Source organism: Lepisma saccharinum, chromosome 8 (genome assembly GCF_977018435.1).
Source record: "Lepisma saccharinum chromosome 8, izLepSacc3.1, whole genome shotgun sequence".
NCBI lineage: Eukaryota > Metazoa > Arthropoda > Insecta > Zygentoma > Lepismatidae > Lepisma > Lepisma saccharinum.
In genome coordinates this window covers 45,997,111-46,020,054 of record NC_139236.1, presented here as the reverse complement: position 1 = coordinate 46,020,054, position 22,944 = coordinate 45,997,111, and the positions used below count along the sequence as shown (strand labels likewise).

Below are 22,944 nucleotides of genomic sequence, written 5' to 3'. Positions count from 1 at the left end.
TATTTATTCTGTATAACCCAGTATCATGTAGAATGTCAAATGTAGGTATGACCCCCTCATTATCTACCAAAGCACTAAACATAATAATACAGTGAAACCTTGAATTTACATTTCCTGGATACTGCATCGTGGTTCCTATAGAGCATAATTTAAAATTTTCTTGGATTCTGCATTTCACCACATTTCACGTCCCATGAAGAATATAAAATTGTGTGATTCCACTGTATGTAATAACAACTCTCATTATTGGGAGTATGTCCGTATTATTGAAGTACTATTATGATAAATGTTATGCCAAACTGATAGTCATGCAGAATATTAAGTATTTAATATATAACGATAGACCAGTATGGAAATTTTATCTGTATTAATAATTACTGATGTACAATTCGCTGTTACCAATTGTATCAATCCAATACAAAATGACGAGTACTAAAAACATAAAATTGAATTTTTGTGTTTTTGGTTGAGTTGTGGAAATAACTTTCAGAATCTACTGTATAATTATTCTTTGTACTGAATTATTTGTGTTTATTATTATTATTATTATTTTAACTTGTCTTCTTTGTGCATTTGTAGTGGCTAACATGGCCAGAAGTGTTCAACCAATCGAGAGAAGGGGCAGGACCATACATAATATCTTACCTTTTCTATGTTGCGTGGGCCTTGACATTTGCAGCTCTTGCTGCATCACTCGTACGTATGTTCGCACCATACGCATGTGGATCTGGTATTCCAGAGGTAGGTCATCATATATATAATTTTTTTTCTGTGTGGGGTCGTAGTTCATACACAAGATGAAAACTCTTAGTTCATTTCAGTAATTCTTAAAAGTGAAGTCATATTTGCAGTGAATTAAAAAAAAATGTATTTCTCCTATCTGGAGAATAGTTATGTTTTACTTGCTTTGCCAGAGGTAACACACAGTAAGAACGCAAGTAAAACTTTACACCCTAGCTTTCAATCCTGTCTCAGGGTCTTGATCAGGAAGGTTGGGAGGGAAGGAATTTCAATCAGAAGTTAGTCATCTTCCTCTTCCGACCTACTTGCACAATGTAAAGTGTCACTTGTGTTCATGCTGTATTTGTGTTACGTACAGCAAGCTAAGTTGAGTATGAGCTTTTGCACGTTTGTCATTTTTGGAAAGACTAAAAATCTGTCTTTGAAAAAGCACAAAGTTGCTAGCATAAATTCAACTCTTACCCAGAACATGACTATAATTAATTTGTCAAATTTTATGTAATTGCATTTTTCTCAGGTGTTGCTTTTCTGAGACTTTGTCTGATTACCGAGAATGGATGGTGATTACATGTAATTGATGAGGTATTTGCAAACGAACTAGTCCTTTCATCAATTTCGTCATGTCATCAATCATCCTCATCTTCACAATTAGCCAAAAGTAGCAGAAAAGCAACACTCACATGCACATGACAAGATTTGGAACCCTGAACTTTTGAGTGAACTTTTGAGCGATATTGTGAGTGGACCATGCAACGCAGTCTGATACATAAGCCACAATAATGAATTATGATACACACCACAGACAGTAGTTAAATGTTAAAACTCAAATTATTATAAATGATAATGCTCACAACTTAAAAATGCAAAACAGAAGTTGATATTATAAATATGTATTGAATAATATTATATTCTCCAGTACAAAATATGAGGCTGTTCCTTGTGTCATACTCGCATGTCAGTTTGTTAAGTTTTTCTTTTTTTTCAGTTAATGGTGATAATCGCATTGCATCTAATAGGTGATGTTTTTTTCCCCCTCTACAGATCAAAACCATTCTAAGTGGCTTCATAATCAGAGGCTACTTGGGCAAGTGGACCCTGATCATCAAATCTGTGGGTATAATGCTGGCAGTTTCTGCAGGGCTAAGTTTAGGAAAAGAGGGTCCAATGGTGCACATTGCATGTTGTATAGGTAAGCATTTGATTTTGTAGTTTCTTTTCCATATAGTTAAATTTTTGTTATAATTATTTTATGAATGCTATGTGCCATAGGTTTATATTTACTTTTACTGTGTGAAAGTATCATTGAGTTTTTCTTAGGGCTGACGAAACATTTTTCATAAATTCCTGAAGGGAAAATGGGACAGAACTGAATGGCAAAATGTACACATTTTAATGTAAAAACTGTTTCATCTTGAATGCTTATATTTGAGCCAGTACCAGTGCTTTAAAATATTTATAATTTCACATGAGATATTAATTAAATCACAAAGCCATTTCTTCCCACAGTGCTGTTTCAAAAATAAAGGATATTATGCATTTTGCATCATTTCAAGGATATTTAGTCACACTCTGACTCTGGCACCACTTCTGGATGGAAACTGAAACTCGCCATTGGAGGTGAACTTCTTACCGTACACTGTCTTTTTCATTGCATTGAACAGAGCCTAGTCGCTAGGCACAAGATCTGGCAAATATGGAGCATGAGGCAGTATGTGTACCCTAGAGAATCATGGCAGGAGTGGTTTGGCAACTGACATGTGCTTCTACATGAAGTTTGACATCCAACGAAACACCGTTCTGTGACTTTGCGCTGCATTCCCACACACTGCTACTAACCTCGTGTGGATGTCCGAACCAGCCACACTTTCCCTCCAAAGAAACCACACTGTCTGTCATTCCCCATAATAATCTGCTTCCACGTGTTCTTGGTTTGTCCACAAATGCATCCACATGACTGATGCAGCACTATTCTACGTATGCGATGCAACAAAGTCAACTGGTGGCAATACGTGGCACTGTAGCATACCTTCACATGCACACACACTGGCCAATAAATAATGGAATAAACATTAAATATCTCATACTAATTTGTGGAACATACTCTCTTCCTATCACTTGTATGCTAAACACTTTGAAGTGTGGGTTTTAAAAAAGCATATGACATTCATGAAGATAACTTAGTGCAGATAGTAAAATAAAAGTAAGAAATCAAACGGAACGAGAGCTACTGTTACTGGTACAGGTATGTTGGCAAAGAACAATGTGTTCAAATGCTTAAATGATTAAAAAAACAATATAGAATATGGATTGTGACAAAGTAGTATGACTCATGTAAACTACAAAAGTTGAAACTACGCTCGTTGCATTAATTCCATTCTACCGTTAATTTATTAGTATAGAGCGAATAAAGGTCTGTTTTATATTGCATTAACCTTTTGGAGCCCAAGGCCATTTTCACATGTAACCCCCTTGATGCCCCAGGGCGATTTTGAGCAAAATGCAGAGTTTCAATTAAATGAGTGTAGATCGGAGGCTAATTGCCCTAGAGAGATGAGTGATATACCATTGTACGCGGAATGAACCAGAGATTCAGACTATATAAAATTTAAGCAAATTCGGCGTATATGTGGCGGGAGGAGGAGGGGGAGAACACTCAAAATTCCAAAATTTCAGGAAAAAATTGGGATCCCCCCCCCCCCCCTGCAAGGAAAAAGTACATGACAGTGTCGAGATGTACATGGAAATTATCGCTGACATGTAAGGAACACAAAAATATTTGCATTATTATCGTATGACCAATGTAACGTGAGTTGTACCCCCAAAGGGAATGGTCAGCACGCCACTGATTCAAGCTTCAGAATGCAGCGGTACCTTGAAATGACTGTAGCTCAGAGGCTAATTGCCCTAGAGAGATGAATAATGTATCACAGATTCAGATGATATAAAATTTATGCACATTCGGTGTATATATGGAGGGGGGAAGGGGGAATCCCCCAAAAAATCATTTAAAAAAAAAATGGGTTTCCCCCCACCCTCCCAGAAAAAGAACACGAAAAGGTCAACATGCCCATAGAAATTATCGCTGGCATGTAAAGCAAAGATGATGATAAAGTCTTGGGAATAGTCACACTTCACTCAAAAAATCTTTGGCACTTGGGCACAAAACGAGTCTCACGTACACACAATCTTCCAGAAGGAAAAGCTAGAACAGAGCGACAAAAGCCCACCAATTCTTGCAGCTACTTCCAAATTCTATTTTTAGACAATGCAGGGTAACCTTTGTAGCCATTTGTGAAACACTGTGCTCAAGAACAAAGGCTTTTCTTCAGCACGCCTCGAACTTACATTATTACGACGTAGTTTCAACAACCCCTCCCCCAACTCCCAACCTCTGTTTGCTCCTGCACGGAAAACATTCCTTTTGAGTGATGTGCGGTGACGTCGACACTTGGGGTAGCAGTCAGTGGCATGCTCAAAGGGGGGGGGGGGGGGGGGGGTGTGGGTCACACCCTTCCCCCCTTATGGCCCAGTATTCCTAAAAAAAAAGAATGTCAATAACAGGAAAAGATTGCAAAATGGTGAATGAGTACTAAAAGAAGTACACGTAACCCCCACCCACATTCGATAATAAAAAAAATTATTTGATTTGACTCTAAGCCAGAGATCCTGGGTTCGAATCTCAGCTTGGCCATGGGTATTCTTTGTGTGTCCCTTCATCAATTTTATCGTACCAAAAGTGGCGGAAAAGCGAAGTAAAATAAACCAAATCGAGCAATCAATCAATTATTTGATTTCAATTTTGTTACTTAGCGTCGCTTTTTTGTCACATTTGGTTAATTGCGAAGATGATGCGATAAAATTAATGAAGGGACAAACACAAAGAACACCCATGCCCAGGTCAGGGTTCGAGCCCGGAACTCCTGGTGTCGTAGCGTGCTGTGATAACCACTCCCCCATAGTTGGTTGATTTGGTGTTTTAAGTACACTTTGTGCACAGAAACAAAACAAGTAACAAAACCCAAAACACTTTTTTGTAGTTTCTTCAATGATATTCATTTGACTTTTTGAGTTCTGAGATACATTTTTTATTCCAAATTATTTCATTATTCACTGCAACACATAGGACAAGAATGTGCACTCATCACGGGTTTGAATCCTGGCCTGGATTGTTCATATGAGGTCCCTTCATCAATTTCATCATATCATCACTCCTCATTTTCACGATAACCAAATGTGACAGAAAAGCGAAGTAAAATAAACCAAACCAACAACAATATGAACGCACGTTCTCTTGCCCAAATAGATACATCCGTATTTATGACTGTTAGAGGCCAAGAGTAGTATATTTAAATAAAACTACTAAAACTAGAGAGAGCCTGAGCACATATTTGTAATTTAATCATTATATATTCCATATTTGAAAAATAAAAAAGAAAGAAAGCATAACATTATTGTCTGCACATAACACATTCCCATTTCATAAATAAAAAAACTCATCCCATATTATAAATACGTACATATTGTACAACATGTAAAAGGTTGTGTAAATACAGAGAACATAAGTACTGCAGAAAATTTAACCTTAGTTCTTTAGAGGATTTACAAAAAATCTGAGAAACCAATCCCCTATCTGTCCTATAGGAGATAGACTGGGGTACCTGAAAGCCTGGGCTTTCAACCATTGCAGCAGGGGGTGAGGAGGCAAGGGAGGTAGATGTAGAAATCTTCCTTTTCCTTGGGCCGGCCGTTTCTACCTGGAAACTGGTCAGGCGGAAGAAGAGCGAACTAGGCTATCCAGCCAGTTTTGCCCGAGGATCACACCGATGGACGAGAAGCACGTGGAAAAGGAAGTGTTGCATATGAACTGTGGCTTTAACAAGACAATAAATATTGTCATTTGAATATAATTCGAGATGCGAGATTGATTGATCTATCTCTGTAAGACTAGCTACTCCTCAGTGCATGTCACTGTTCCTTTTGACCTCGAGTTACTGATATGCAAACTTCCTTCCAATGCAGTTTCCAGGGGTGAGGAAAATTCATTGCTTTAGAACAACAAAGCCGGCCTTCCTTTTTTGTTGGCAAAATTTTTCCTTGAAAAAAGATGCAAAAAAGAAGTCACCTTTTTCCCACCATTTTCATGAAAAGAAAAAACGTGCAACAATCATTTCTGTTAAATACATGTGTTAACAACAATATGAAAAAAGGAAATCTAAATTATAGCCAAAAATAGTGAAGTTATAACGTAAAAACTACGACCTTGACAGAGCATCTTGATCGATATGATCGGGCCCCAGAGGTTTACATGAGAGCATCTGGATCGAGACGATCTGGCTCCTAAAGGTTAATGCAGTCATAAAGTTGACTCATTCTGTTATGTCCATTTGAATATAATATTTTAAATGCTGTGAATTATTGTGCATATTATTAAGGCTAAACTGATGTAAATACTGATGCTGCTGATCTGCAATACCAATGGTTGAAAATTGTAACAATTAAAAGTTGTGCAGAAAATTGATTAACATTAATTGTGTATGGGACAGATTAATTGATATTGGCCATAATAGGCATATCAGATTATGGGTAAAATTACCGATAATTTTATTGATTCGATATATCTATAAATATCTTATAAATTTGTGTATTAGTATTCTGCCATTTTTTATAATTTTTACAAATTCCCTGCTTTTTAAAAAGTAAATGTCTAAATATATGCAGCTTCTCTTGCATTGCGGTAACATTCATTTATTAAAGAGGTCAATCAACCATTTGAAATTATATATCCAATCAGTAGAATATTGGTTATTGCTATCAGTAAATTGTATATCTGTGCTTTATCAGTACTGGCCAAAATTTCATATTTATCCATCCCTAATATTAATACCTAATTATTCCAATTACATGCATCAATTTCTGATATTTTGGCTTTAAAATATTCAAGAATTGCATCAGAACATTAAAATACCTCTTGTGTAATAAAAAATCCATTTTTAAGACAACTGTGAATGATTTCGAGGATAATTAAAAACTTTCAGAATGTGTTATGTGGCATTTTTGCCAACTCTACACCCTACTCAAACTCTGCAAAAGTATCAGTGAATTATCGTAATTATACAACCAATACCAGTCAACATCATTGTTTTATACAGTATCAAAACTAAGATCAATTTTCATATAATTATGCAGTGCGAGTTCAAACCCTGTCTTTACCCTGCTATAGCCAACCTCAACTTCTACAGTTCTTGGGAGTTAGCTTCAGAACAATCATGAGTTGTTGGTTCAAAAAATTAACTTCTGGTAATTTGGATATCCAAAAAGAAACCTGAGCATGAACCAGGAACTAACACTCAGACATTGGTGTAGATAGAAATTTAATATCAGGCCATTCATACCAATCATGTCTACTGGTAACAATACATTGACATATGCTTAGCTCTAGAATTACATAGCGCTGACAGAAATTTTGTTCTAATCAAGTACTTTCTCTCTTTTTAAGGTAATATTTTATCATATTTATTCCCAAAATATGGAAAGAATGAAGCAAAGAAGAGGGAAATACTCTCTGCAGCCGCCGCAGCAGGCGTGTCTGTTGCCTTTGGTGCTCCCATTGGAGGAGTTTTGTTCAGCTTGGAGGAGGTATGTTTATTTGTGTTGATGGTTTACCTTCCACCAAACGTTAACACATGTTGCCTGTGCCAAGGTTAAGGTACATTTGCTGCAATAGGACAATGAGTTTCATTCAAATTGAACATTTGAACAAATTGATGCATAGGGAACTTAAACTTAATTATTACATCGAATTTTTAAAAACCCATTTACACTTATTTTTCATGATTCAGTTTACATAATAGTTTTACTATAAGAAGGCTATATAGAAAATTTCAGATATTTAGATTTGTAGAATAACTTCTGAATTCTTCATGTTCTTTTTTCAGACTATATATGCATGTAATAGTTGAAGAATATCAGACAATGTTAGATATTTTATATACGAGTTGCATTTCAAAAGAAAGGCCCGATATTTTATAGGAAACAAGAAAGTATGTTTAACAACATTATATTATTGGTTGCACTTCATTTTTCAACATAGTCACCATTATTTTCCAACACTTTCTGTACCATGGCACAAGCTTTTTTTATACCCTCTGCATAAAAGTTTGCCGCCTGGGAGTTCAGGCAATTCAACACTGTCGTTTTCAACACCTCAGTTTCTTCAAATCGTTGAGACGAAAGCCACTTTTTTAAGTGCAGGAAGAGGTGAAAGTCACTTGGTGCAAGGTCCAGACTATATGGGGGTGATCAAAAAGTTCCCATCCGAACTTCTGAATCGTCTGAACCTGAACAGTGAGGGCATCAGTGTGTGGTCTGCCGTTGTCATGGAGAAGCACAATTCCTAAATGCAACATTCTATGTCGTCGGTTTTGTATGGCACGTCTGAGTTTGGAAAGTGTTTCGCAGTATGCTTGCGATGTGATTGTTTTCCCCGGTTCCAGGAAATCCACCAAAAGCACACCCTGTTGGTCCCAGAACACAGTTGCACCAAAACATCAGTTTAAATGCTTGGTCTTCCACTACTCTCTTCATTGTGGATATTTGTACGGCCTTCTTTGAATGCGCAACATCATTGCCGCACCTTTCCTTCACTCATTATACTGTCACCATACACTCGATGAATTTGAGCAGCATTTTGTCCTTTGGCGTGAAGAAATCGAATCACAGAACGGACCTCGCACGTGGCGGGATTGTGTATGTGTGCAGCCATTTAAACACATTCCAACACACACGATAACGAACAGCTGACTAGCGAAAGTATGGTTGCTGGATAGCCAATGGACCAAGTGATGTTACTGCGCAGGCACGATCCGATTACTGTTGCCAGTCGGTTGTTATAAAACGTGGCCCTTTTTTTTTTAATGCTCCTCGTATATATATAGATATATTAAAAATATATGTTCTGATACATAATTTGCTGTCATTTAATTGTCTTGTAACAAAATTTTTTTTCACCAGGTTAGCTACTACTTTCCTCTGAAAACCTTATGGAGATCCTTCTTCTGTGCTTTAGTGGCAGCTTTTGTACTTAGATCCATCAACCCATTTGGGAATGAGCATTCTGTTCTGTTCTATGTAGAGTATAATAAGCCATGGATTTTCTTTGAGCTTATCCCCTTTGTGGGTCTTGGAATTATCGGGGTAAGTATATTTTCTTTAATCATGTGGGTTTGGAAGAATCAAATTGTATGACTTATTATAGAATATTGTATTTTTATTAATGTGAATATTAAAAAGAATTAAGTTTTGTCTACTGCTTGAATTTTGTTCATAAATAATTGGGATGGGCAGATATGAAAAAGTTTACTGCTACTCATACCAGGTGTATAAGCTTAAATCTGCTGTTTGCTCATAGATGGCGTTAGTGAGCGTATGAAGCTACGATGTACACGCCATACCTGGTGTTTGTATGAGTTGGACATCTGCCAACACGAATCAGTGCACATCGTCAGCACGTGCAGACAACAACAGACAGTGTTCCTGTGGTAAGCATGTCTAGTTTTGTGCCAGAAAAAGAGCATATGCGGGAAGCTCTGCTTTTCTGCTTCCATTTGAAGAAATCGGCTGCCGAATCACATCGAATGCTTGTGGAGGCCTATGGTGACAGTGCTGTATCGGAAACAACGTGCAGGGATTGGTTTCGTCGGTTCAAAGACTGCAATTTTGACCTGAGCGACAAGAAGCGTGAAAATCGGCCCAGGAAGATTGAGGACCATCAATTGCAGACTGTTTTGGACAAGGATGATACCCAAAACGCAAAAGATGCTTGCCGAGCAATTGGGTGTTACTCAAGCAGCCATTTCCATGCATCTACGTGCCATGGGAAAGGTTCAAAAGATCGGAAAATGGGTGCCGCATGAATTGACTGATCGGCAGCTGGAGAGACGCCAAAACACATGCGAAATCTTGCTTGCCAGACAAAAAAGAAAGTCTTTCCTGCATTGGATTGTGACTGGCGATGAAAAGTGGATATATTTCGAGAATGCTAAACGCAAGAAATTGTGGGTTGATCCCGGCCCACCATCAACATCTTCCTCGAGACCAAATCGCTTCGGCCGGAAGACGATGCTGTGTGTTTGGTGGGATCAACAAGGTATCGTCTACTTTGAACTGTTGAAACCTGGTGAAACTGTCACTGCCCACCGCTACCACCAACAACTGATCAAATTGCACCATGCTCTGTGTGACAAAAGGCCGGATTGTCAACAAAGACATGACAAGCTGATTTTCCTCCAGGACAACGCCCCATCGCACATGTCAAGACTGGTCCAAAACTACTTGGAGACACGCAACTGGGAGGTGCTACCCCATCCCGCCTATTCACCAGACCTGGCCCCTTCCGACTACCATCTGTTTTCGTCGATGGGCCATGCTCTCGCTGAGCAGCACTTCGATTCGTATGCAGACGTCCGAAAATGGCTTGATGAGTGGTTTGCTTTGAAAGAGAAAGCCTTTTTTTAGTGTGGTATCCACAAATTGCCCAAGAGGTGGGCAAAATGTGAAGCTCGCGAGGGCAAGTACTTTGAATAAATTTCTTGTTGCTTTCTATGAACAAACCATGTGTTTTTCTGACTACAAAACAGCAGATTTAAGCTTATACACCTGATAAGTATTGATATAGAATTGAATGAAAGTTGATATTTTACTGATCCAATATAAAATTGCAAATGTTCCTTAAAGAGCACACAAATAGTTCATGGCATGTTTTATGCATGTGTACATGTGATTGACTAGGTTTTGCCTTAGAAGAGAGGACTGTGTATTCAGACATTTACTTCATAATATCAGGGTGTATGTATTTATTATACTTTTATACAGCAAATTTTTGCACTAATTGTGCACGTAGTCAATTAACATGCACTTACTTTATTTTGTGGAATGTGAAGTTCTAGAATCAAAAGAACACAATTAAAAGCCTTGAACAAGGCAGAATATCATATCTCTAAGTTTAAGTTCAAATCCACTCTGGAAAAAAATTAAAAGCTGAGCTGATACAAGTGTGCTTATTGTTACTGTTTTCCACTGATACTGATATCAGTGCTTGATAATTGTAACAATATAAAGCAGGGTGATAGTTTTTCTAGTATGTACGCATTGCTTGCATGATAGAATTATTTTCCTGTAAGAAAACAGTTTTTTCTTTGTGACGTTTCAGGAGAACACACGCTCCTTTCATCAGACATTTATTTTCATTTTGACTAAAGATACAGTTATAACAATGGTTAGTAATTTTTTAAACAAAAAGAATCTGTTATATACTGGATGTTGTCAATGTTACATTGTTGTAATATAGCAACTTAACTGTGAAAAAAGCAGTCTGTTTTATTTTTATTTCAGATTTTTTAAATTATGAATCCCAAATATCATCAGGTAATTCAAATTCATCATTGTTTTCACAAAGTCTCTTGATGTTTTCTGTTACATTAAATTTTAAAGATGGTGGCTTACTCCATTTGTGAAAAAGAAAACTCCATACTGGATCTATGTTACCATTTTCATTATTTAATTTATTCCAGTGTTCTTCTGCAATGAACGAAGCTTCCCAGACATTCAACTCTGTGTTTCCCGTTAATCTTTTTAAAACCCTTCTCTTTTTAATCAAATGCTTCTCTTGGATGATATGAGTTGACAACCTGTTCTTGGGTTTAGATTTATAATGTCCAAATCGTGTTCGTGCCATCTTATTGCCATTTTCCTTGCTGTTTGTCCTACATAATCTTTTGAACATGAACAACTTATATTATATATATGTGGGACAAACAGCAAGGAAAATGGCAATAAGATGGCACGAACACGATTTGGACATTATAAATCTAAACCCAAGAACAGGTTTGTCAACTCATATCATCCAAGAGAAGCATTTGATTAAAAAGAGAAGGGTTTTAAAAAGATTAACGGGAAACACAGAGTTGAATGTCTGGGAAGCTTCGTTCATTGCAGAAGAACACTGGAATAAATTAAATAATGAAAATGGTAACATAGATCCAGTATGGAGTTTTCTTTTTCACAAATGGAGTAAGCCACCATCTTTAAAATTTAATGTAACAGAAAACATCAAGAGAGTTTGTGAAAACAATGATGAATTTGAATTACCTGATGATATTTGGGATTCATAATTTAAAAAATCTGAAATAAAAATAAAACAGACTGCTTTTTTCACAGTTAAGTTGCTATATTACAACAATGTAACATTGACAACATCCAGTATATAACAGATTCTTTTTTGTTTAAAAAATTACTAACCATTGTTATAACTGTATCTTTAGTCAAAATGAAAATAAATGTCTGATGAAAGGAGCGTGTGTTCTCCTGAAACGTCACAAAGAAAAAACTGTTTTCTTATGCTTGTAATAACCGTAAACTACAGGAAAATAAAGCAGGGTGGCTACTCGTTGGGAATTACCTTGAATTCCGGGAATTATGTGTGAATTATTGGCTCCGGGAATTATGCGTGAATTCTGCATGAATTTTTCTCTGTAGATGTGAAAAATTGCAACTTTTATTATTCCAAATCCCATTCATCCTTAGGCAAGTCACAGTTCAGCTTTTACTTTTTTCGAGGAAAAAAAAGACAGCTGCATGGAAAATAAAACAGAATTCTCTCAATCCGTTTACTTTGTTAGTGTCCTTTGCAGAACAATCTATCTGACAGATTGAGTATTATATCAGAAAAATATATCTTGAAGTTGATTAGGTAAATTTGAGTTGAAATTCTTGTACAATTAACAGTTTTTCGTAGATTAGTATATTTCGTGTGACTTGTGTTTGGAGATCAGAGACTGAGTATGTGAAATGGCAAATGTAAACTCCGCACCATAAATTAAATATTTTAAAAATATATTAATTTTTATTTATTCTATTTAAATATATAATGTCCCATCAAATGAAAAGGTCCAACGGTAAATATCCCGAAATACGTGTTACCTGCGACAGTGCTTTCGGGTGCTGTGTATACCTATAGGTATATGTGACATGTCAGCAGCAGGGGATCAGCGCATGTGCTATGTTGACTCGGGTGGCGTTGTATCGTTGGTTAACCACTTCTCTTTCTGCCCTCCAAGTGAAACATGGTGCTGTGTGACTGAACAATGGAGGTGCCGCTCACAGACATGACCATGGAAGAATACCGTGGTGCGATGCGCTTTCTGCATGCTGTATATGGTGACAAATGTGTATCAAACAAAACTGTGAGGAAAGGACACAACACATTGAAGGACGATTGACAAAGTGCATTCCTGATGTGAAAGTGAATTCTTCGATGACCATGCTCCCCTGCTAGTGGAGTTCCTTCCAAAAGAACACACCATTAATTCCGACACGTACTGCGAAACACTGTGTCGTCTGCGGACAGCAATAAAGCATAAGAGTCATTCCATGCGAAATCAACACAGCCTTTGACCTGACCATCTCCGATTTTCATGAAATTTGGGGAATTGAAACTATGCATGGAACTTAGTAAGTATGAAAATTTTTAGTTTCGTGCGTCTTGTAATTGTTAAATTATTCAAGGTCAAAGTTAGCATAAATTGCCCTTTTTGAGCCCGCTTAGCTATACTAAATCTGCTGTAACTGCGCCCCTATTTTGCCTAGGAAGCTCAAATAAAGCTTATTGTACAGGGAATTGAACAAGCTTTCCAGTGATATATAACAAGCCTACCTTTGGATACAAATATAATTTTGTCACGTGACCTTGACTTTTGACCTTGAATATCTCAAAACATGTCATCACCAAAAATCGTGAAAAAAATATATTTGGTCCCTCATACCATACTCTAAAACATATCAAAAAATCATTCTGGGACTGCAATGGGATCAGAAGATACAATATAATATGTGTAACTATGTGACTGATAAAAGCCCGATTACATGAACTATGAAGAGTCAAATGTCCCTTAACACTCCCTACAAAATGTGAAGGAGTTATCCTGGGTATAATTGGTCATGAAAGAAATAGGTTAGGTACAGGGAGATCCCTAGCCGTGTGTGTCAAGCACAGGTCCGGCATATTGTTGACCACCATATTGAATTCAACGCAAAAATTTCAAAGGAAAGGGGGTGATGTGATATATCAAATGAGGCTAGAATTTCACGAGAAATGAAGTGAAGAAGGTTTATCCAACATATATTTAACCAGCAAAAATTTATACAAATATCTTTCACTTACGATATATGCACATTATAATGTTGTCAATGTTCCTGTGAGCACACTCGTTGACGTCTCTCACACTCGCGTAGAACATTTGGGTAATGTAGCATGTGCAACAACATCGCAAGCAGCAACTATGCCTTCTCTCAGATGGTCAATATCAGGGACTTTTAGTGCATGCACCATTCTTTTCAAATGTTTCTGAAGGCAAAAGTCCTCCTAAGATGTTAGATCTGGGGAATGTGCAGGCCTTTTAATAGATCCCCGTGTGCCCATCAATCTACCTAGAAAATTACCATCAAGAAATTGCGAAAATGTCTACATAGTGTAGTCACATTCTGTCCTGTTTCAAAACTCTCGAAAAGTGCCATATCCCGAAAGCAAGGGTGAAAAAACCTGTTCACTTAACAAATCCAAGAAGTCCTCACCATTTAAGGTTCCGTTGTTGAATATGGACCAACCATTTCCGTTCGCCATACATTATACCACATAATTAGCTTACCAGCAACAACCATTCGACTGAGCAAATCACAGGTATTGCATATTATTTTTTATTAACTTCACCGTGAACATAAAAATTTGCCTCGTCACTGAAGAATTTTTCATTCCAAAGGAAGTGTCACGTAATTGTTTGAGATACTTTTCCCAATATTCTTCACTATTCAACTATTTGGTGAATGCAGCTGATTAAAATCATATCCAATGGTTCGTATACTTCTTTCTCTCCCAAGGTGTCAGCGTGATCTCGATGAGTTCCTAACACGTTAGGAGAATTCCAATGCTTTGTTTTTAACACCTCGAAAAGGAGAAAATGGTTACAAGCATGCAGTAATACATTTTTGCTGGTTAAATATATGTTGGATAAACCTTCGTTACTTCATTTCTCGTGAAATTCTAGCCTCATTTGATATATCACATCACCCCCTTTCCTTTGAAATTTTTGCGTTGAATTCAATATGGTGGTCAACAATATGCCGGACCTGTGCTTGACACACACGGCTAGGGATCTCCCTGTGCCTAACCTATTTCTTTCATGACCAATTATACCCAGGATAACTCCTTCACATTTTGTAGGGAGTGTTAAGGGACATTTGACTCTTCAAAGTTCATGTAATCGGGCTTTTATCAGTCACATAGTTACACATATTATATTGTATCTTCTGATCCCATTGCAGTCCCAGAATGATTTTTTGATATGTTTTAGAGTATGGTATGAGGGACCAAATATATTTTTTTCACGATTTTTGGTGATGACATGTTTTGAGATATTCAAGGTCAAAAGTCAAGGTCACGTGACAAAATTATATTTGTATCCAAAGGTAGGCTTGTTATATATCACTGGAAAGCTTGTTCAATTCCCTGTACAATAAGCTTTATTTGAGCTTCCTAGGCAAAATAGGGGCGCAGTTACAGCAGATTTAGTATAGCTAAGCGGGCTCAAAAAGGGCAATTTATGCAAACTTTGACCTTGAATAATTTAACAATTACAAGACGCACGAAACTAAAAATTTTCATAGTTACTAAGTTCCATGCATAGTTTCAATTCCCCAAATTTCATGGAAATCGGAGATGGTCAGGTTAAAAATTGCACATATCTGTGTTGATTTGGCATGGAATGACTCATAAGCTACCTGGCAAGCTCAGCACATGCATCATTTTACTGCTCGTCCCCATGTTGCCAATCAAACACAGGGCCTGTTGAATTCCTTCAGTTCGGAAATGCTCGACCACCCTGCTTACAGTCTTGACTCGAGTCCGTGTGATTTCCACATTTTCGGCCCAATGAAGAAACACTTCAGAAGATGCCGCTATGCTTTGGATGCAGATCTGCAGGCTGCAGTGACAGAATGGCTTGCCTCACAACCCAAGGACTTCTTCTACCAAGGCATTCATCAGTTGATACCCAAGTGGGATAAATGCCTTACCTCATATGCCAAATATGTGTAGTCAATGTCAGTAGTAAACTCCTCACATGGAAATGGACCTTTTCATTTGATGGCACCTAATATATTAAATTTATTCAATTGAATTTAGAATTTTTGGATACGTTGGAATCAGACATACCCTTTACATTGCTAATATATTTGTGTGTGTATGTGTGTGGGTGATGAGAGGCGGTAATACATTAGGCTGAATTAGAGAAAACATCTGCTTCTACCCATGAATTTTTGGAATGTTCACCTTGAAGACCGGGAATTATACTTGAATTTTTTTATTGTCCTGGAGTAGCCACCCTGTAAAGCAATTAAGCTTAGCGAGCTATAAGCGTAGGTCCTTGTCCATCTTCTAAGTGCCTAGAGACAGCCTGGACTTGGCTGGGTGTATGGTCATCCTTGGCCGGAGACTGGACAGCACATCCAGCCACACTTCAGATCTTCCATACTTCTTACCTTTTTTCTGGGGTTTTTATACTTAAGGGATGGTCTTAGACAGGGTTATCTTTGTTGCCCCGTGTCGAACGCAGGAAGTCCCATTTTGGGGATGCTTCTTATGGTCACAGCTAGGAAGTGAACAATCCACACTTCCTTATTGTTTTGACCTTACTCCAAATAAGGGTTTAGAGGACACGAAGACAGTGAAGACATCTCATCGAGTGCTCTCCGTCGAACATCGCACTCAGAAGCCCATGTAGAAATAAAGTCGGGAACATGCAAAACTTTTCCGTTAACACATTTTAAATTTGTCATGTGCAAACTCCACTTAAGTTTGATATACTGAGTATTACCAGTAGTTACAGGAGACATTCCATATTAAGTACATAAATATTGTTGGAAAGAAGATCATGTTTGAACTATTTTCAAGTAGAAATCTACTACAGTAAGTGGCTATTAGCAATTACCACTATCTTGTTTTTTGTTGATATTAATATTAAATCAATATTACAAAATTATGCTATGATTATGTATTATTTATGCTATAATTGTTATTATTTTTTTATATAAAAAGGGTTCTTTGTTCACTATTAGTCAATATGTCATCTCTGAAGCCCCTATCAAGTAACTTCTGATCAGTTTCCGTTCTTGTTATTACTTGTAACTTGGTTAAGTGAGATTCTAAGTGTGGTGTTTAACTAAAGTGTAGTGACCTTCTTACATGGAAAGACATGAATTGTCTAATGACTTGGTCTTGAAAATGTGGAGAAGTCATGGAATTTTGTTTTTTGAAATTGTAGACACCCTGTTTAACATATTTATCATTTTACATGAGGTAATCATTTAATCAAAATCCATTTCTCCCCACAATATTGCAAGAATATGAATTCCAGTATATTTACACTCTGTGAAGATGTCACATGCCACTTCTGCAAACTCTGCAAGACACCCAGACTCCGGAAATTATCAGCCAGTATCAGTGATTAATTTCCAACCAATACTTTCCGATTCTGATACCAATGCATTAGTAAAACACATAATGTGAAAGACAAGTGAATGATATTAGAAATGGACGTGTGCATTGCATGTTAGTACACAAATCAATGCCGGTATGATACTTGTCTACATCTTTATTATTTTTGTAATTGCTCTGTTACAACTTAAGAATGATTAGAAACTCTAGTGGTGTAGTTTCTTTATTTCTACTCATAAAGTGCTTATACAAAGGTACATGTGCAGGTTATTAATGAATATATTTTATTTTGCAGGGATGTATAGCAACATTGTTCATAAAAGCAAATATTTATTGGTGCAAATACAGGAAGGTATCTAAACTCGGTCAGTATCCTGTGACTGAGGTGCTGGTGGTAGCAGTCGTGACTGCACTCCTGGCATATCCAAATCCCTATACAAGGATGAACACAAGCCAATTGATATACCTCTTATTTAGTCAGTGTGGTGTGTCAAATGGAGATGTCTTATGGTAAGTAAAACTTGTTATTCTACAGATTTATATAAAACTCTGAGTATGGCAGCTGGAAAATTTGAACAGAATGAAAGTATAAAGGAATTTTTGCCTTTTCTGGTCCCGTGGCAGAGTGGTTAGCACATCGTGCTATGCTATGATGCCAGGGGTCCCGGGTTTGAATCCCAGCCTTGGCATGGATGTTTGTGAGTGTCCATTCATCAATTTTATCATGTCATCACTCATCCCCATCTTCGCAAATTAGCCAAAAGTGGCACAAAAGCAAAGTAAAATAAAGCAAATCAATCAATCTCTCTTCCTCTCTCTCTTTCCCTCTCTTCTCTATCTCTCTCAACCGATACCCTACCCATCAGACATTCCATTACGAACCAGAGTAGTTCATTCACGTAATTCATATATAACAAAGTAATTGCAATAATGTATTTAGAAATGTATTGTACAGAACCATGGTGCACTCCTGTTAGGATAAAGTTGCACATACGCAACTGTTCTGCCTTACAAAATGCGACACTTTGTGTGAGCAAGAGTGTACATGTATCACATCTTTGTATCCATTAAAAGTGCAAACAAAATTACAAAATTGGTTTTCAGGGGAGTTGTTAAAAAGTCAGAAATGTCTGCTGTAGAACTTTACAGAATTTGATTTGATTTTCCAATGTAAGCCATGCTCACTTTGTTTCTTACTTTCTTGCAGTGACTATAACCGTAATTACACAGATGTAAAGTCCGCTATAGAGATAGCAGCTGCAGGGCCTGGAGTGTACAAAGCCATATGGCTGCTTGTATTAGCTCTGATCTTCAAGTTAATTGCTACCGTTTTCACCTTTGGCATGAAAGTTCCATGTGGGTTATTTATTCCAAGTTTGTGCTTGGGCGCTATTGTGGGCCGAATAGTTGGTATCGGCATGGAGCAGCTTGCATAGTAAGTGTTGTTTGCAATTATACTCATATTTCTATTCTTAAACTATAAAATGAAAAAAAGAAGTAATTGCAATAACAAGGATATTTTAAAGACCATAAGTATTGCTACTAAAAACAATATCTTCCATTCAGTTTTTAAAATATTTTTAACCTTTTAATGAGTGCCAATATCACTTTCAATGCATATTCTTGGCACGCTTAATAATATCAGTACCTGTAGTAGTTTGAAGTTGTTCAGAATAGTTGTAAGTACTAGAATATAAATAGATAATCCATTTCAACTACACCATGTTAATCTATTGATTTTGCTTAATAATATAGTGGAACCTAATTTTTACATTTTTCTGCAGTATACATTCATTTTCAATAGAGCATAATGCTGTAAAATTTCGTAGTTTTACATTTTCCCTCATTGTAAGTTTTTTTTTTTCCCACCTTGGTCCCCTGAAAAATGTAAAATTAAGGTTTCACTCTAGCCACTGATTGTATATATGAGGTAATCAGAATATTATAAGTAACTCTCTTTTAATTCTGAAATGAACATTCTTTCCACAATTTTGGCACAAATTATTGTAATTGCACATTTTCTGTAATTCCTAGAATATTTGAACTGAACAAATTGTCTTTCTTCATTTTACATACATTACACCTTGGAATGTACAAACGTGTAAAATGTATCGGCCAATAGTGACGTGGCAAAGCAGAACTGATTCGCTTCCTGGTTATTTTTTCGAAAGAATTCATATATATGATTACTTATCAGAAACACACTGTCATTTGCCACCTAGAAAAAGTAAAAATACTGTAAATAAATCTGTTCATATATTATAAATGTCCTCAGATATTTTTCATGCACCAAAATACTTTTTTTTTTTTTTAAAATTTGAGAAGAAATAGTTATGGGATTTGAAATCAGTACGGGACACCAGAGCATCTCTTTAGCTTTTCCTTCCAGAACAAAACTGCATTAAATTTGCCAAAGTTCTCTACGATCAAAATTCTGTACATGAGAAATTCAATATCAGAATCTGTATGAATATCAGAATTTTACTGGTTTTGTTACCACTTTCAACAAGCCACTTTAGAAAATTGTTACATCCCTATTAATCTGCAATTGATTATCAGAAATCAAGGACATGGCAGGTGGCAAAAATTGATAGAGCCAATTAATATTCACATCATATTCGTTTGATCTGAATTGCACCAAATATGCATGTAAGGAAATGACATTAATTTACTTATTTGATGTAGCAACTGAAATGAACATACCCTCTGCTTCAGTCTGTACATATTTATGATGATTGACCTTGAACCTGTTATAACAGTTGCCAAAAACATCTACTTTGAACTAGAATACATTTATAGAAGCCATATATCACTGTGTGTCAAGTAACATATGCTCCTTAAAATTAGCATAAAGTTTCATTTGGCTAAGTCATGAAAGCAAGTCTTCACTGTGCTGACCAAAACTCACTATGCTCTGCTCTTGGGAGAAAGTCATGGTATTCCTCTGAACAATGCTGCATTGTAGATATGTAGCTACATCGCTCACTTGACTAGCAGAAATGTAACAAACTTGGTATGATTTACATGGTAATCTTCACAGATGTACATTGTAATTGCAGCAACCTGTAGATCTAGTATATACAGTGGAACCTCGATTTTACGTTTTTCAGGAACCAAGCTGAAAAAATTTAAAATTTAGGAAAATTTTACAACATTTTACTATGTTTGGACTATCAAGATTGAATGTACAATGTGGGAAAATGTAAATACCAGGAACATAAAATGAGGGTTCCACTGTGTATGAAATTTTAATGTAATTTATTTGATCTTATTTATATTTTCTAATAGATCTTGCCAACATGTAGTTTCTCTCTCTCCTCATTTTTTTAAAAAGATGGAAAAGATTATTTGAACAATATAACTTATGTGCAAAGTTGAATACACCTGCCTCACTTGTTAATTCCTCTTTTCCAGTAATTACCCTCACATATGGCTCTTCAGTGATGAATGTTCAACAGGGGATGATTGCATTACACCAGGTCTCTATGCTATGGTTGGGGCAGCAGCTGTGCTTGGAGGAGTTACGAGAATGACAGGTACTAGTAAACTTAGCATTTATGGAAGTGGAACCTATGTATGTACAAGTGTGTTTGTGCATGCATGTGGCTGGATATTGCATTTCCACATTATTAATCTAATATGCATGGGTAGAATAGGGCAATGTTATAAAATTTCACCTAGATTTTAAGGTTTGCTTCATTTTTAAGTTTTATAATGTAGCCTATAATGTAGCCCTATATTTAACAAAGTTCACTTAGCTTCTACAAAGATAGATTTTGAAACATGCACTTCCATATTGAAGGCAGCAGTATTAAAGGTATCCATGGGAAGGGTAAAATGGTTGTAGTAGTATATGTAAAAAGTGAAGATAAAACAAACATGCTGTTCCTGTAGGCAATATTTTACAGGCCAATCAAACTAAGAATAAATGTCAACTGAAAGGAGTTCTCTGAAACGTTATATCAAATATTGTGTTTATATGGTTGTAAGAACTGTAAACTGCAAGAGAAATAATTATAGCATGTTGGTGTAAATTTCTGTGATGGTAGTAACACTTGCACAGTGTTTTACCAGGGTATGCACATTCACAGAAGAAATCTACTCTGGCATGCTAAAAGAGGGTTTGGGAGGAATTCCATTCCCTAATTGTACCATGTTACTCACAAAGTGGAGACTCAACATTTCTGTTTCTACTTTAGTAACTTTTGTACTGTAACTTCGAAGCTTATTCAGTTTTCCTTTTCATAAGTACTAATTGTTTTACCTCTTCTACATAAAACATAAATTAAAAAAAATATTGAAATCTGGAACATCAATGAGGATAACTTATATTTATGTATCTTTAAAATTATAAATACAATGCTTGTAAAGAACTGCATTCTCTTCTAGCAAAGAATACTGTATTTTGATTTCAAAATGATCTGTCATGAGCACTCAATGGTGCTGCCTTCAAATGCATTATGTAATGTGCGTGATGGCAAAAATAAGTTTTATTGCTTAAGGTCAAAACATGTGTCTTGTCTGTATTAGAACCATGAGGAATATGCTCTCTGCCAGAAAAATCCTGATGAAGGGATGACAAATCTTGTCTGAGAGTAACAATACAATACAGTGGAACCCTGATTTTAAATTCCCAAATTTTACATTTTCCTGCAGTTAAGTTTTTACATCTTGGTTTCCTGAAAAATTTTGTCAAGGTTCCACCATACCAGGGTTATAATTCCATAATAACTTTAGCTTAGCAACTGTCATTGGTTAGGGGTCATAGTAGCCACATTTTAAAAGTATGCTCCTTGTCTTCAAAAAACACCTTAAATGTGGTTTTCCCCTAATTTTTCTTATTCCCACGTTTCTGTAGTATTTCACATTATATTTTTATTCCCTAGTATATTTCCTCGCATGTTCATTTGTAACTTTATTCACATAGAATCTTTTGTGTTCGTAATCATTTTATGTTATGATCTGTGTATTGAAAGCATGCATTTTACTCTGTTAGTAAAGAGAGGTATATTTCATATAGGTCATGTTTCTTTCTTGCAGTATCATTGGTGGTGATAATGTTTGAATTGACTGGAGGAGTTAGATACATTGTTCCATTAATGGCTGCTGCGATGGCAAGCAAGTGGGTTGGAGATGCTCTCGGGAGGCAGGGCATTTACGATGCTCATATTAATTTGAATGGGTATCCTTTCTTGGACAGCAAAGAAGAGTTTGCTCACACGTCATTAGCAGCTGATGTAATGCAGCCAAGGTAAGTGTTTTAATTGCAAGTGCCTTTCCTGTAGTGTGCGTGCAATCCATGGTGTCTTCCTATCAGGAAAAATACCTGAATTTTGTTCTTGGATGTGAGGTATTGACTGGGTCGTGAATGCATTTTCAACAAATGTTTTCTAAGCATCCATAAGACCCTGGGTGATCAGTAGGGCTCGGAAGTTGAGGAAAAATCCTTTTTTTTTCCTAGTGTCCGAAGACTAGGCTCAACATAATATATGTTCATTTTGGGTCATTGTAGACCAGAAAAAGGTGGGTTTTATTTGTCCTTTTTTGCCTTTTTTGGCTTATTGGTCCTTTTTTTAAGGTCTTAACGGCTTTTTTTTTTTTGCAACTTCACCTTCATTCGACTACGTTTTTACTGCCCATTCTCAATTCAAATCATCATC

At 36.5% G+C, this 22,944-nt stretch overlaps 1 protein-coding gene across 11 annotated transcripts in view; it reads left to right on the top strand.

Annotated features, from left to right (window-relative positions):
• ClC-c (chloride channel protein 3) overlaps positions 1–22,944 on the top strand; it is an 84,394-nt gene that overhangs the window by 51,897 nt on the left and 9,553 nt on the right. For all 11 annotated transcript variants that reach the window (XM_083126608.1, XM_083126605.1, XM_083126604.1 and 8 more), the window contains 8 exons: positions 580–741; positions 1,783–1,930; positions 7,238–7,377; positions 8,752–8,934; positions 17,580–17,794; positions 18,492–18,719; positions 20,699–20,820; positions 22,325–22,535. In XM_083126608.1, the coding sequence (XP_082982734.1) occupies positions 580–741; positions 1,783–1,930; positions 7,238–7,377; positions 8,752–8,934; positions 17,580–17,794; positions 18,492–18,719; positions 20,699–20,820; positions 22,325–22,535 (1,409 nt within the window). The remainder of the gene's footprint in view (positions 1–579; positions 742–1,782; positions 1,931–7,237; positions 7,378–8,751; positions 8,935–17,579; positions 17,795–18,491; positions 18,720–20,698; positions 20,821–22,324; positions 22,536–22,944) is intronic.